The sequence below is a fragment of the Hippichthys cyanospilos genome, chromosome 7 (genome assembly GCF_059441005.1).
Source record: "Hippichthys cyanospilos isolate Australia breed blue-spotted pipefish chromosome 7, RoL_Hcya_1.0, whole genome shotgun sequence".
NCBI classification, from domain to species: Eukaryota; Metazoa; Chordata; class Actinopteri; order Syngnathiformes; family Syngnathidae; genus Hippichthys; species Hippichthys cyanospilos.
In genome coordinates, this window is record NC_142375.1 from 2,247,990 (window position 1) to 2,263,452 (window position 15,463).

The 15,463-nt window shown below is 39.4% G+C and overlaps 1 protein-coding gene across 1 annotated transcript in view; it reads right to left on the reverse strand.

Annotated features, from left to right (window-relative positions):
• Nucleotides 1-492: 492 nt before the first annotated feature.
• Nucleotides 493-15,463, reverse strand: part of LOC148420624 (hexokinase-1) — a 46,909-nt gene continuing 31,938 nt past the window's right edge. Inside the window, exons 7-18 of the mRNA XM_088418821.1 lie at nt 10,803-10,986; nt 10,303-10,458; nt 9,506-9,739; nt 6,825-7,129; nt 5,544-5,692; nt 5,333-5,452; nt 5,122-5,217; nt 3,502-3,601; nt 3,146-3,329; nt 2,924-3,079; nt 1,547-1,780; nt 493-1,023 (exon numbers count right to left, since the gene is read on the reverse strand). Of these exons, the coding sequence (XP_088274947.1) occupies nt 873-1,023; nt 1,547-1,780; nt 2,924-3,079; nt 3,146-3,329; nt 3,502-3,601; nt 5,122-5,217; nt 5,333-5,452; nt 5,544-5,692; nt 6,825-7,129; nt 9,506-9,739; nt 10,303-10,458; nt 10,803-10,986 (2,069 nt within the window). The 3' untranslated portion in view covers nt 493-872. The remainder of the gene's footprint in view (nt 1,024-1,546; nt 1,781-2,923; nt 3,080-3,145; nt 3,330-3,501; nt 3,602-5,121; nt 5,218-5,332; nt 5,453-5,543; nt 5,693-6,824; nt 7,130-9,505; nt 9,740-10,302; nt 10,459-10,802; nt 10,987-15,463) is intronic.

The window sequence follows — 15,463 nt, forward strand, 5'->3', positions numbered from 1 at the left end:
AAAAAAAAAAAAAATATATATATATATATATATATATATATATATATATATATATATATATATACATACATATATATATATATATATATATATATATATATACATATATATACATACATACATATATATATATATATATATATATATATATATATATATACATACATACATATATATATATATATATATATATACATACATATATATATATATATATATATATATATATACATACATATATATATATATATATATATATACATACATACATACATATATATATATATATATATATATATATATACATACATACATATATATATATATATATATATACATATATATATATATATATATATATATATATATATATATACACATACATACACACATATATATACACATACATACACACACATATACATATATATATATATATATATATATATATATATATATATATATATATATATATATATATATATATAAATTTTTGTGCAGGATTTTTTTTTCCTTTATTTTTTTCTCTGTGGTGTAAAATCCCTCCGGATCCCAAAGTGGCCTCAGCTGTATAAATAGTCATATACATATTTGCCTCCATATAAAAATAAAATTAGCAATACACAAATATTGCACACCTACGGAGATTAGACAATGACAAGCTACAGAGGAAAATGGAGAAACGTAAAAGAAAGCTGCTGGTGCAGAGCAATAAATATGCAGAACTTGGGGTGCTTGTTGTGCGCTGCCCTGGCTGGCTGCGGGGCGGTGGTTAGGTGATGGGTGGGGGAGTCACGGCTGTCGGGGGATTGGCAGTGCAAGTGGTGGCCATGGAGCAGCGGCTAGTTTCTTTCATACTTTCCGGGAGGGCCTCAGTGTTGCTGAGCTTCCTGCTCCCTCTGACGGCAGCCCACTGCCGTGATGAGAGCAGCCCCCTTGCCACTGCCGTCCTCAGACAGCAGGAAGTTGACGTCGCATTTCGGGGAGAGCTCTTTCACAGTTTGCTGGAAGATCCGCGAAAAGCTGCAAGGACCAAAGAAGAGGGCCAAAGGGCGTCGCTTGAGAGGAAAAAGTATTTTCCCAAAGTAGGCGGCATGCAAAACTGTTGTTTGGGAGAAGCAAGGCTAGAATATTTGTATTTAGCATGATGATGGGTTGCCGTGTACAGTATAGCATCTTTCACACTGGCTTCAGCCACGTCTCTGATTTGATGTTGTAAGATACCAAATTCTAGGGTCAACTTTAACCCCTACCTTCCTTTGATAGCCAAGGAATTAATGATTTGTTGTATTTGTTTTTTTTTTCCATTTGATTTTGTTGAAAGATTTTAAAAAATGGCAATGTAGTGGGTTAAGTTTACGCGAAATGTACCAAAGCAGTGGAAGAACAAGCATCTGTCTTTGGGAAGGATCTTTGTTTGCAGGATTAACGGTCGGACTATTTTGCTTTCCTAAACATTGTACCTAGACACATCTGTGTAGCCTAGGGTGGAAATTTTGCATGGGTAAAACAAGTCAACTCTAGTACAACTGTGTGGTTGTCTTACTGTGGGTGCAGCTTGTACAGCGTTCCATCTACCCCAACGGTCACGTCTAAGTGGTCCAGTCTCCGGTTCTCTCGGATCTTGTCCACAACTGCTGCCATGCCAGCTCCGCAGATCTGGGCGGCGCGACGAGAAACAGTGCCACAAACCTCCTTGACAATAATACTGTCATCGCATGTGCTGTCCAGCCCCAGCTGCTGCAGGATGGCCCTAACCTGCAGCAGAGCCAGTCGATCGCTGTGGAGAATGGGTTAGGACAGTGGTTCTTAACCTTGTTGGAGGCACCGAACCCCACCAGTTTCATATGCTCATTCACCGAACCCTTCTTTAGTACAAAAAAAAAAAAAAAAAAATATATATATATATATATATATATATATATATATATATATATATATTTTACCGTTGCACGAAATGAATTGTGCATTAATATCACCTTGTTCAAATAACAAAACCAACACAGTGCATGGTAGAAAATCTCGGAGCAGGACGCTTTCAATGACTGTGCCCACTAACTGCAAACTAGACTGAGGGGTGGACCTCTGCGGTGGAGGCTCCACCGAACCCCTGAGACCGACTCACCGAACTCCTAGGGTTCGATCGAATCCAGGTTAAGAACCATTGGGTTAGGATGAGCGTTCAGGGAAGACAAAACCTGCAACTTTCCAGTTGGAAAACAAACTGAAAAAAAATACTTTAACAAATCAAGACCAAGAATTTGATGAGTAGAACGCTAGTCAAGAACAATGTTTTTAGGAATTGAGAACAGATAAGTCACGTCTAAGACTTTAGGGAACTGGGTTTTGCAGGTGTGAGATGGTCAAAATTACAACATCAAGAAGCTGTGACCAAATAAAGACAAAAACTGTAAGGGAGTGGAGACAGAGTCAAAACCAAGTCTTCATGGTACCAAGACCAAAACTTTGAGGAGTTGAGATCAACTTGAAAACAAGATCGTAAGGAGCTGATACCAAGTCAAGACCAATAACCTTTGGGACCAATTATCAAGACGAGACACAGAGCCTTAATGAAAAGAGGCCACAATCTTTAAGAAATCTTTGTGGGGGTGAGACAAATTTTAAAACAAAACTTTTAGGAGCTGTGACACATTCAAGACCAAAACTTTGTGCAACCAAAGACGCGAATAAATCAAGCCCAATGGTTTGAGTACTAACCAAGATGCTATGGACAAAGGACTAAGACCCAGGACTAAGGAGACAGTACCATGGTAAACTCAGGATGAGGCTTCAATGACAATGTCAAGAAATGCTGTCTGTGCACTTTTGGTCTTGAGAATACTGTTTATCCCAAGTCTACAGTTTTGAGTTAAAACACTATTCTAACTAACAAACCTGCTGCGGTCCTTGACAAGGTACTCACCTTTCAATCTGAGATAGGAACTTTGTCTCGAAGATGCCTCTAGTCTTTAGTGTTTCCGAAATTTGTCCCCGGAAAAGAAATCCACGTTTGGTGAGATCAATCAGAATCTGCCTGACTATCTCTCCTAGGTACATGCCGCTGCACATCTTCTCGTATCTGTAGAAGAGCATTTATAAGGAAACGGTACCTTAAACCACTCTGAAATAACAAAAGCATCCTGACCTTTGTTTTCCTTCATTGAGCGAGTTCTCATCCACAGCCTGGTCGTATTGGGTTCTGATGTCATCCAGGCAGCCATTGTCTCCAAACGCTCCCCATTCCATATTGACACACATCCGACCTTCGTTGCCTTCTACAATCTCGATGTTCCTCATCTCCTCCATGTAACAGGCATTGCTGCCCGTCCCTGAGGGAAACAAATTCACATTACGGTGGGCAGTACAGATACAGTCCTGTAATTTGTTGCTGTACACTCATAGATTTTCTATGTACTTGTTGTTCGTTGTTTTAGTAAATGTTGCACAACTTACTGTTCTCTGACAAGGGGGTGAATGAATGTTAGAACACAAAAAAATTACCTGCAATCAAGCCCACCTCACAGGTGGGTTCCTCATACGCGCAGGTCATCATAGTGCCCACAGTGTCATTCACGATTGCAACTACATCAAGCTCAAATTCCTAAAGGAAGAAAAGTAAAACATGCTGGTTAGATGTGTGAACCATTAAGCACCACTGTTGCCTTTTGCTTCAAATTCAACCTCAGATGCATGCGTTACCTTTAGTGGTTATGGATATTTGTTACACATATACAGAACAATAAGTCAAGGCCTACTGATCAAAACACCTTCCCAGAGTTTTAGCAGATGAGCCCACAGGTCACACATTCAACCCAATAAGACCATTTCGACACTACACAATGCTTGCACGCCACACAATGCACGATGGAACGAGTACCCCTTCAAGGGCGCCACCTCGTGTCCGTTGCCATAGCTCTTTCCCAGTTAAAAAGACCCCACACTGCAGACTCGTACGTGGGCTGGTGTTTCAGTGTAAGGGCGTGCTAGCATAACCGTTGCCACAGTCATCACTGCCCTGGGAACTAACTGTATTACCTGCCATTTAGGGACTAACAGTCACTGAATACTTACTGGCTCCTCCATCTAAAATGGCAAAAGTCCCATTAGACCATGACAAATGATGACAAAAGTTAACAAACAGTGAACACGAAGTGTCTTGTCTCTGTTCAGATCATGAAAAGGAAAAAACACAAAGATATAAATTAAAGCATACAGATCCATTTTAAGGATCTGTGCGCTCTGAAATAAACAGGACACTTAAGCTTTCATGTTGTGCATCTAAGAGCAGTTAAAAATATCCACAGTCAAAAGGACATTTCAGGTCAAGTTTTTTTTCTGTTTGGTACGTTCAATGGGATTCTTAAATCATATGAAGGCGGGAAGCCTTCTGTTTATGATACAGTTCAGTGTCTACAGCTGCAATATAATCCCAAATTTTTATGTACGGTATCTCCGAAATTGCCGTAGTCTATCACAAAGTAATAATCGCAGTAAATCATTGTAAACACAGCATAGTTTGGCAGTATGAAATCCCTATGTATGGTATCACATGAGCCTTTTTTTGTGATGGAGACGAATATTCCATACCGTGGCACAAACTAATTCATTCATAGGTGTAAAAACCCATAAGTCAGGATGAAACAGAGGAGCCGCAGTACTGCAGAAACCTATTTAAAATCACTATAGGATTGTTGAGAGGATGTCTGGAATTGGGAAACCATTGTGTTATAGAAAACACTGTAGATCTTGGGGGTTTTCAGTCCGTGTCTTTTAATCAGAAATAAACAACACTGGACCAAAGAAACTGGACAGTAACATTTGCTCCTAAGAAGAAGTAATGTAGTTAAAAGGTCTCCGGTAGTACGCTCAACTGCCCAAGACTCTGGTTTCCATATTTCCCTTTCAACAACAGCTAACATGGCAGCTGGGAAATTCATTGAGGAAGTTTTCATGTTGGTGCCTTTTGACACAGGGAGAAGCTTGCTTTGATAGGCGGTTTAAAAAGATTTAATATCAGATTAGGAGTCTGACTACGTTTTAGTATCCGATTAAGTATTTCATAATTTAGTTCTTTGTTATTTGTCCCAGCTTACTGAATATATTTCTTGTGAGTTGGATTACCTCTTTCCTCTTGATGGCCTCCCTCAGAAGCTCGACCACATCTTCTCCCTCACAGTCGGTGGCTTTGAAACCTTTGGTCCAGGTGACAAGTATTCCCTGCCAAACACAGAGCAGCATAAATAAAGTCTAGACGAATAAAATGCTTTGAATCATTTGGTAGTTGGTCATCTTGCTGATTTTGCTCAGCGTGGAACATTAGTGGCAAACTCACTGCATCCAGGCTGGTCTGATGGCAAGGGAATGAGAAGGTGAAACCCAAAGGCAAACGAGCGCTCTTCATGCCCATGTAGTCCAAGAAGTCTGAGATGCAGTGCACAATGTGGTCAAAGAGCTGTAAAACGATCACGAGAAGAACTGTCAAAGGAGAAGCCTTCTTTAACAATTCCACTTTCAAGTGTAGGGAACCTGTGGTAGTGTGTTACCTCCTCTCCTGTCCCCTGCATGACCTCTATGGGAATGGCATAGATTTTGTTGTGCATCTCCACCGATCGCCTTTTCCCACTGCGAATCTTTACCAGAAGCACACGGAAATTTGTGCCACCAAGATCCAAAGCCAGGAAATCTCCGTTCTCTGGTTGGAAAGGAAACACTTCTGTCATCTCTTGGGACATTTTATGTCAGTCATGGATGTCACAAATTGAACACCAAAGTCAGTTTTCTGTGAGTTGCCAATATCTGAAAATGTCTGTGGGTGAGCCCTTCTGAATTTTGCCTATTATATCATCACAATAAGCAGTTCTTCTCCTTGGCTCCTTAACTGAGGTGGACGCTTTTTGCGCTGCACTTTTCCCACCCTTATTTCCTTGCTTTGCTGATATTGTCCTGTGCTGCCTGTTGTCCCAACTATTTTCATAATCTCTGTTGGCCCCTACCTCCAACATGTATGTCCTGAAATTTGTAGTGACATCTATGTGGCAAAAGCAATTTTTTTAAGGCTTATACTGTGAATCCTGCTGAGGACATGGCCTAAATGTTTTTTTTTTTTTGTTTTGTTTTGTTTTTTCCCTATCCCTTGTTTTTTTCTTTTCTCATCTAAGAACTTGGGGAGCTTTTTAGTGAGAATGAAAAGGCCTTTCCCTTCCTGTCGCCTTCTGTTACTGATTGTCTTTGTATGTTTCTTGGATGGTTCGAGCCTGTTACAGTTAGTGAAATTGCCTCATACTTGTGTGGGTGTAATGACAGTTAAGGAACCTCGTACACAACCTCGTACTGATGGCTTGGCAAATAGGCCGGATGGAAAGCAAAAGTCATTTTCAAGCCACTAGGAAAGCATTATTATGTCAAAAATAAAAAAGCCATGCTGTACTGATTTTTTTGGATGGCCAGACTTGCTAACAGCATTAGCTTCTGACTAGCAGTTTCTGGGCACTAGCTTTGTTTTTTTTCTCTCTGGGTTCTGTTTTGACAGGTAGCTGTTTACCTGGTTGCAACATAACTTTACAAGAAATGTCTGACTTGCTGTTGACATAGCATACATTGGCTGACATGTGAGACAGGGCTGCCTCTTCAAAGACAAATTTTATCCCAATAAGAAATGCTGTATATTGTATAATTGTAGTATAATTCTCGGTCTTTGTACTATTTTGCCCAAAGCATGTCAGACATGTTAGGACAACTGGCAACACCCTTTAAAACTGTTCAAAATACAAGGTCTCCTTCAAGAATGAAAGTTCCTGTATTTCCATGGCGTGAACATTAATTACCTGTTCCATCGGGTGTGCTTCGGACATACGTGGGCAACATCTTGACTGTTGCCTCCTGGTGCGTGTCCTTCTTGAGGCCCCTTTCGATCTCCACTCGCATGCGCTTCTTCACCTCCAGCAGCTGGGCTTTGCCCAGCCTGAACTCAGCCAAGGTCTGCTGGATCTGCCGCGACTGCTCTGTCAGGCGGTAAGCCACTGCTGTCACCATGGCGGCGCCTTTGCCACTCCCACTCTCCGACAGCAAGAAGCGGACATCCGAGTCCGGCACCAAACGGCGCACCATCTTGTGCAGACGGCGGGCATACCTGGTCACAAATAAAGTTTCTCAGCTTTCTTTTTTGGACGGTCCAAGAAGCTGCTAAGGCATGGCTACAAATAAGTAATTGAATAAGCTTTGTCTTTCATTCTTCACAGTCTGGTTCAGTATTGCGACGTAGCAATGTGCAAATCAAACTTCAATGGACAGTTAGGAGTTCTTTAAGCTGGATTGTTGGTCACTCTCTGCTTTAGCACATAGTTTCTAACGACATTGATAGTGTAGTGCTGCAGGTTCTTGTCTCTCAATTGAGATTTCTGCTATGAAATGTCACGAACCCAGGGGTATTGAATCCTGGTCCTTGAGGTCCAGTGTCCTGGATGTTTCATATCTCTCCATGCTACAGAAGCCTGATTCAAATGATCAAGATCATTATCGGGTTCCTGCAGATCGTGCTGATTGTCTGATCTTTTGAATCAGGTGTGTTGCAGTTGAGAGACATACTAAACATCCAGGGGACTGGCCCTAAAGGACCCTGATTGATGACCCTTGCACTAACCTCTCAGTTTCCAGCAACACCTCTACTAATTATTGGTACTGTTGGTCACCATAGCATTTCTTGCTCCCTGTTCTTCGCAACTCACCCAGTCGAGACAGACTGCAGTCTGAGTTTTGGTGCTGCTTGAGGTTTCTTTGAAGATTTACCTTGCCTTGGTCGCCTGGTGATTGGTCATGTGGAGTTGAGGTGGTCTTTTAATAAGTGTAATCAGTGCAGTTCTATCCCTGATCCATTTGTAAAGTACCCTGTTTGAGACAACTACATGCAGATTTTCGCTATTCTTGGAATGACTATTTTTTTATTTTTGAGTTACAGTGATCCCTCCTACTTCTCGGTCTCAGATATCGCGGTCTCAGTACTTCGCGTGTTTTTCCAGGAAAAATATTTCAAAATAAAAAATGAATTAAAAAAATGCGCAAAAATGGAAAAAAAATTGAAAAGTAAAAAAGTACATTATACAGTACTGTATTCATCAAATAACTAAGAAATATTAGTTAATATCTATGTTAAGAATTCTTCAAGCGTTAGAGTTTTTTGAAATGCATGCTTTTAATTTGTCGGGTCGCGTTGCATTTCCGTTTCCTATTTTTACGTTCTCTGTGCGTCATTCAGCTCGTTACGGTGACGTAGTGAATACAAGGTAAACTCATATTTATAGTTTATTGTCATTTATGTTGATAACGCACGCTACTGCCTATGTTTAGTAAGCGATGAGTGTTTATTCTGTTTATGTGTTCGTTTGTGTAGAGCTTGCACTTTATAGTTAGTAGTTGTTGTTAGTTGTTGCTAACCCGCTAATGTCGGCTAAAAATACAGTAAATTCATAGATTAAGTGTTTATATGTTAGTTGACTGACTGACTGACTGACTGATACTACATGATACACCATACATGAGCCAAAATAAATGTGAAGTTCAACGTGATGACTTGCGTACTCTTTCACCGGAGTCTTGGTGCAGATAACCAGTCCTGAGAACAAATTCTCAACAAACTAAGTCATATTAGTTATTTAATGAATATAAAATAATGTTAATCAGGATAATGTAATGTTAAATAATAGGAGAAAGGAAATAAAATATGCAAAAAATACAAAAAAAAAAGGATTGTTTATGATTAATGCGGCTATAATGGGGCGTACATAGAAATCTAGGAACTGTTACCCTACTTCGCGGGTTTCAGACTTTGCGAGGGGTTGACACCCCCCATTAACTGCGAAGTAGGGGGGATCACTGTATTTCGCTTTGGGTTCATGTTGTTTTTCACTGGCGTCTGTCATTATGGTAATTTGTGCCATGAGCGTGTTCCAGCTCTAGTGTCTCCTCCACGGTGCCTCTCGTTCCGTCTGGCTGTTTCGTGTTTGCAAATTTTTTGTCCTTTGACGTGCCAGTTTAGTTATTGAGTTGTCTAATGTCTATGTTTAACGTCGTTGGTTTTGCTGTCCGCAGCACTTGACCCGCTGTTGTTTTTCCACCCGTGAGTTTGGTTTTAGTTTTTATTTCTGTTGTTACTTTTGATCTGGCGTTTTTCCGTGTTTCGCCCAGCTTCTGCAAGTAATAAATATTTTTGTTGAGCTCATCTCATATCCTGCCTCTCTGCATTTTGGATCCAGCTTCCCACACCCGATATAACGGTGGACTTCATGAAACTTTGTGGACAAATAATTTTAAATTTTTATTATTTTAAGTTTTGGCAGTATCATGCATAATGAAAAGTTTTGATGATGGGGGTTTATTGATGTTTAAATGCTCCGGAACATAGCCTGTGTAGCCCAGTAATGCCTATGTGTGCGCATAAGGGGGTCAATCATTGAAGGCCTAAAGTGTGAAATGAACAGACAGCCACTGGTACATGGGCTCTTGTACTTACTGAGGGTGCATCTTGTAGAGGGATCCATCGATGCCCACGGTAGTGCGAAGGCGAGCCACACCCTTGTTTTCTTTCAGTCGAGAGAGGATACCCCCCAGAGTGGCAGCGATCAGATTGGCCGAGCGGAAGGACACTATTGTGCAGACATGCTGCACAGCAAGGCAGTCTTCATCCGAGGGCTCCACCCCCAGTCTTGTTAGGATCTCCATACACTTCTTCAGCCCTTCTTTCGTCCTGGTAGAGAAAACCATCTGCCATGAGATCTTTCATCCCTCAGATTTTTGTCAAATTTTGATCAGTTTTAGTTTCAAATGAAAAGAAAGGATCAGAACACACAAATTTATTGTTTCAAAACTCTTCATTCTAGAGATAAGCAAACACACCTTGACTTTGAAAATGTACTCTAGTTGTAAAACCACATCACTTGGAAAGCTGATTATGGTATGTATAATTTTAAAGTTTTTCATAGTTCTGCAAGACAAATGCATTGACTCCAGCATAGCATAATTTAATTTTCTCACACCAAATAGCCCAATTTCACAACAGTACTGTACTTCAGGATGTTTGAGAAGTTTCAGAGGTTTACAATTATGTCAAACCTCCCAACGGGTCTATATCTCTCTAATTAAGAAGTCTAGAATAAAACATGTTTTGTGTTCTGGTCTTTTCTTTCAATTTCCTGTAACACCATCAAATTGGAAATTACTTATGATATTATATATTATTATGATATTATATGAAATTATATTATGGAAATTATAAATTATGTAATTTGGTTCCCATATGAACCCACTCACTTTTCAATGGCAGAAACGTGCTTGGTCTCAATCTTCCCTTTTGTCAGGAGCTCAGGTGTAATGCGACCTTCAAACAGCAGACCTTCTTTGGCCATCTTGACCAGAATGAGTCGCACCAGCTCCCCCATGTACATGCCACTTGCCATTTTCTCAAAACTGAGAGGAAACAAAACACGGCTGGGATTTCAGATGAGGCATTCACAGTCACTATTCCTGAAATATCTGTGTGCTGAGGCACATTGTTTTCATAAAATCTGTGTGACTTAGCAGGTAATTGTAATTGCAAAATATTGAACGGAGACGGTTCACTTTTTACAAATCAAAAAGTCTAAATAACCGTATTTCTCACAGTACAAGTCAAGTTTTCCCCCCCCCCTCATTTTCAACACCATATTATTCCTTCATTTCCTTTCCAAAACAGTGGAAGCCATAAAAATAAAAAAAATAAAATAAAAATAATAATCTGAATTTCTCCAGAGTAAAGAAAAGTTGACACTCACAGCTGTTTTCCTGGGTTGATGGACCCCCTGTCGATCTCGCGGTCAAACTCCGTGCGGAGGTCCTCCAAGGAACCGTCGTCCCCAAAAGCCCCCCACTCGGTGTTGATGCACATGCGACCCTCGTCACCCTCCACCTGGTCGATGTGACGCATTTCCTCCATGTAGCATGCATTGGTTCCTGTCCCTGGAAGCAGGCAAAGTGCTGTGACTATGAATAAACTCTATAAAAATTGTACCAAAATACCTACAATTTTATCCTTTTTAACATTAACAAAAGAAAAAGCAATATGAATCACTTTTCAATGGGGTTTCTATTTGACTAACGGAAATTTTTGATGCTAAAAAAACCAAACTATGAGTTCCTGGTCACGGAGTTCCGGGTCAGAAGTTCCTGGTCTTCAGCCTATTCGTTTGCGTTCAGATCGAGGGGAGCCTAATGGGGCCTAATTAGCTTTTTCTTTATTTGCAGCAGTTAATTTGATACTCATAAATTCATAGAAAGTAGGCCTACATTATTCGAGTTCTGCAATCTGTAAACTTGAGAAGGGGAAGGAGGAAGCTTCTCGAATTCCCTAAGGCAGACATGTCCAAAGTCTGGCCCGGGGTCCAAATGCGGCCAGTGGTCAATTTCCATCCGGCCCGCAGCCTTCGTAATAAAATCAATAACGTCTGGCCCGCATGGAGAATGAATACATTGGGCAGCAGCGCTGTTACCTGCGTCTGCTAAATGCTGCCATCTATAGGCTCAATTAGGAATAGCAAATCAGTATATGAGTTATTGACTGTATGAGCCCCTAATTTTCTAAAATGGGGACAATCAACAAAAGGACGAAAGTTGCGCTGCGGTGTGACGCAGTGAGCTGCAGTCAGCACCAGCAGCTTTATATTGCCAACTTTTACCGACAGCTGGATAAGGACAAGTTTCCGAGAGAATCGAGCATTTGGTAAGAAAATGCTAAGCTTTTTCGGTTCGACATATTGTGTGAGAAGACATTCTCGGTTATGCACTTAAATAAGAACCGTGTGAGGACACGGCTGTCGGACTCTCACTTACAAGACATCTTGCGCATCCATACTACTGCCACACCTGGCCTTGGTCCTGCACTCCAGATCTCAGTTTCACCCATCACACTCATGCGGACAAGTCATTTTTCATTTACGATAAGTCTGAAAACGTTTTTTGTTTTGTTTTCGCTCGAGAATAATAAACATTTAAAAATCCAATCAAAAATTATAGTTAATAATTTCATCTTTTAAATGAGCCCTGCACTTGTTGATATGACTATTACTTGCTCATTTCTCTGTTATTGTGTTTAAAAATTCTATAAATATTAAACTGCCATGATGAGATATTTTTTTATGTTTCAAATGTAATTTGCACCCAAGAGCACAATTACTGTACTTCTATTCAACTGTTACAAAAAAGTTAGTGTTAAAAAAGAGTGAAGTGAATATTTTATTTCAATATTTAATGTCAATTCAATTTTGATATGCATGCTTCAAATTAAACAAAACACATGCTTAAGATCGCTGAAATGAAAATAAAAAAGCAAATGTTAAACACGGAACGGCTCGGTGAAATGTATTTAAATTAATTGCTGCTTTATGTAAAGAACGCCTGCCAAGGTTGCCCCCCCTACATTTTACTTAGGTAAAGTTGGCAAGATATTGGCAGATTCGGACTTTCGTGATCAATACCTCTCAGACAAAACGTCGTTGAAACACCAAAGTTGCCTTTATGCCTCCTTCATAACACGGACTACCAGCTACAATGTCAAAAAAATACATTTGTAAAATATTTAAACGGTTTGTTTCGCTGAAAAGACGCAATTGATCTCTATGTTTAGCAGAGGCTGGGCGAGTGCGCAAGGGACAGTCTGCAAATTACTAGATGAGGAGGGGAAAAAAAAAACAATAACGCCACAATTTGTGATTATGAATTCAACAAACACATCAAAGACATTAACATAATCATATTGGAACAGTGCTTTTGGATAAAAAATGTTGTTTAATTTTGGACAAGTTTTGTTCTTAAAAATCATTAATAAACTAAACATTCATCTATAGCTCCAATATTGTTTAATATAAGGAGTCCAAAATCACTGGGCACATTAATGACATTTTCATGATCACACTACAACACTCGTTTTTTTTAAAATAAATTATTTTGATAAATTTTGGGGATTTATTTTAAATGCTTGTTAATCATTTATACGCTCAAAATGAATCACTGGCTCCCCTTTTTGAGTTGGGGTAAACACTCCTAAATCACTACAACCATCAATTAAGTACACCCAATTATGCAACAACTGCTGGTTTTCAAATAAATTCCTTTGCCTAATTTTAAGGATTTTTTTTAAATGCATATTGACCATAATTTACCAATATATTGATCAATAGCTCTGCTGTTGGTTGGGTTAGGGACTCCAAAATCACCACACACATCAGTGACATCCCTCCCCTTATGCTACATTCTCTGGTTTTCAAATAAATCCCTTTTCCAAATTTTAAGGATTTTTTTTATGATTATTGATCAATATTTATTAATATATTGATCAATAGCTCTGCTGTTAGTTGGGTTAGGTACTCCAAAATCCCCACACACATCAGTGACATCCCTCCCCTTATGCTACATTCTCTGATTTTCAAATAAATCTCTCTGCCAAATTTTAATGATTTTTTTATGATTATTAATCAATAATTACCCATATATTGATCAATAGCTCTGCTGTTGGTTGAGTTAGAGACTCCAAAATCACCACACACATCAGTGACATCCCTCTCCTTATGCTACATTCTCTGGTTTTTCAAATAAATTCCTTTGCCTAATTTTAAGGATTTTTTTTAAATGCATATTGACCATAATTTACCAATATATTGATCAATAGCTCTGCTGTTGATTGGGTTAGGGACTCCAAAATCACCACACACATCAGTGACACCCCTCCACTTATGCTAAATTCTCTGGTTTTCAAATAAATCCCTCTGCCTAATTTTAAGGATTTTTTTCATGTTTATTGAAGGGGAATTAACGCTACCCGGGTAATGCGGAAGAGTTCCTGTAGTGTGAATGGGGCGCATGTGACCTTCAACTTGAACAATATTGCCACTGGCCAAACAGCCCCACAGCATGATGGGACCACCACCAAATTTTACTGTGGGCAGCAAGTGTTTGCCTGGAAATGCTGTCTTCTTTTTCCGCCATGCACACGGCCGCTTGTTACTGTATGTCCAAATAACTCAATTTTTAGCACCTTATTCCAAAATGAAGCTGGCTTGTCCAAATGTGCCTTTGATTATCTCAAGCAACTCTGGTTAGGGCATGTGCGCATTGCTTCTGCCACATTACTCTCCCATATTCTCCTTGTACAAAATGCGCTGTTGTCTTCCATTTCCTCATTAGGCTCCTTAGCTTAGTCTTAAAAAAAAAAAATAGCCAAGTGCATCAAAGTGCCTGAAACTAAATAAATAAACAATTCTTATTTTATTGTAATTATACTTCACATGACAAAAACCCAAGTCTTTTCTCTGCGGTCATCCCGCCCCCTCTGGCATCACCTTGCGCTCCCTCCATGGGGCTCCCAGCCCACCATTTGAGAAGCACTGAGGTAGGCCATTAGTTAATGAGCTTGCCAAATAAAAATTTCCCCCCAATTTCAGCACTAAAGGTATTCAAATCAATAAAACAACAAGGGTGCCCAAATTTATCCATCTGCCTAATTTTGTTTAAGTAATTATTGCACACTTTCTGTAAATCGTATGAACTTCATTTCACTGTGTTTATCCGCTATATACATAAAGTGGGCCCCCGTGTGACGAGATTACTCCATTCCACGGTTGGGCTCGTAAGACAAATTCACCGTGTGGCGGGCAATCCAAACCTATGTGAAATAGCTACTGCATTTTTAACCCCAGGTAAAAACACCAACATTGTACATACATATTAAAAATTGGTACCAAAATAGTATAGTAAGTGCTACGTATATGTAACATACATGTATACAATCAGAAAACATCATAAATAAAAAATATAGAAAGGATTTATTACCTTTGAGTGGGGCTTGTTATGCCCATATTCCCCAGTAAAGTTAGCGTACTTCGTTTTTCTGGATTATCTCCAGCTTCGTTTCTTTATAAATCATCTTCTTACTTCTCTCTTTCACATGGGACCCATGGCTAACCCTTTCAAGTTTGAATTAAGCAGTAAAATGCACTATAAATAGGGTTTTGTAACCACTCACAATCGAACAAAGCTTTACCGTTCCGCCATTTTGAGTGAGGCCAACCAATAGCAGACCAGCATCTCCGTGAGGAGACACTGACCAATAGCAGACCAGCATTTTAGTGACGCGTTGCATGGAGGCAGTTTGACGGCAATAGTGAATAAGTGCAATTACCAAAAAACGTCTGAAGATGGAGACAAAAAAACACTAATTTAGCCAACCCCCAAGGGTCATGACAGTCGTTCTTGTCGCAAAACGGTGAAAAAACGGGGGGACATTCGATTTACAAATATATACACTAAATATGTAAAAATTAATAAAACTTAAAATTCATTCCGAGAACAAGTGTGTGTGTGTATATATATATATATATATATATATATATATATATATATATATATATATATACACACACACACACACACACACATATATATA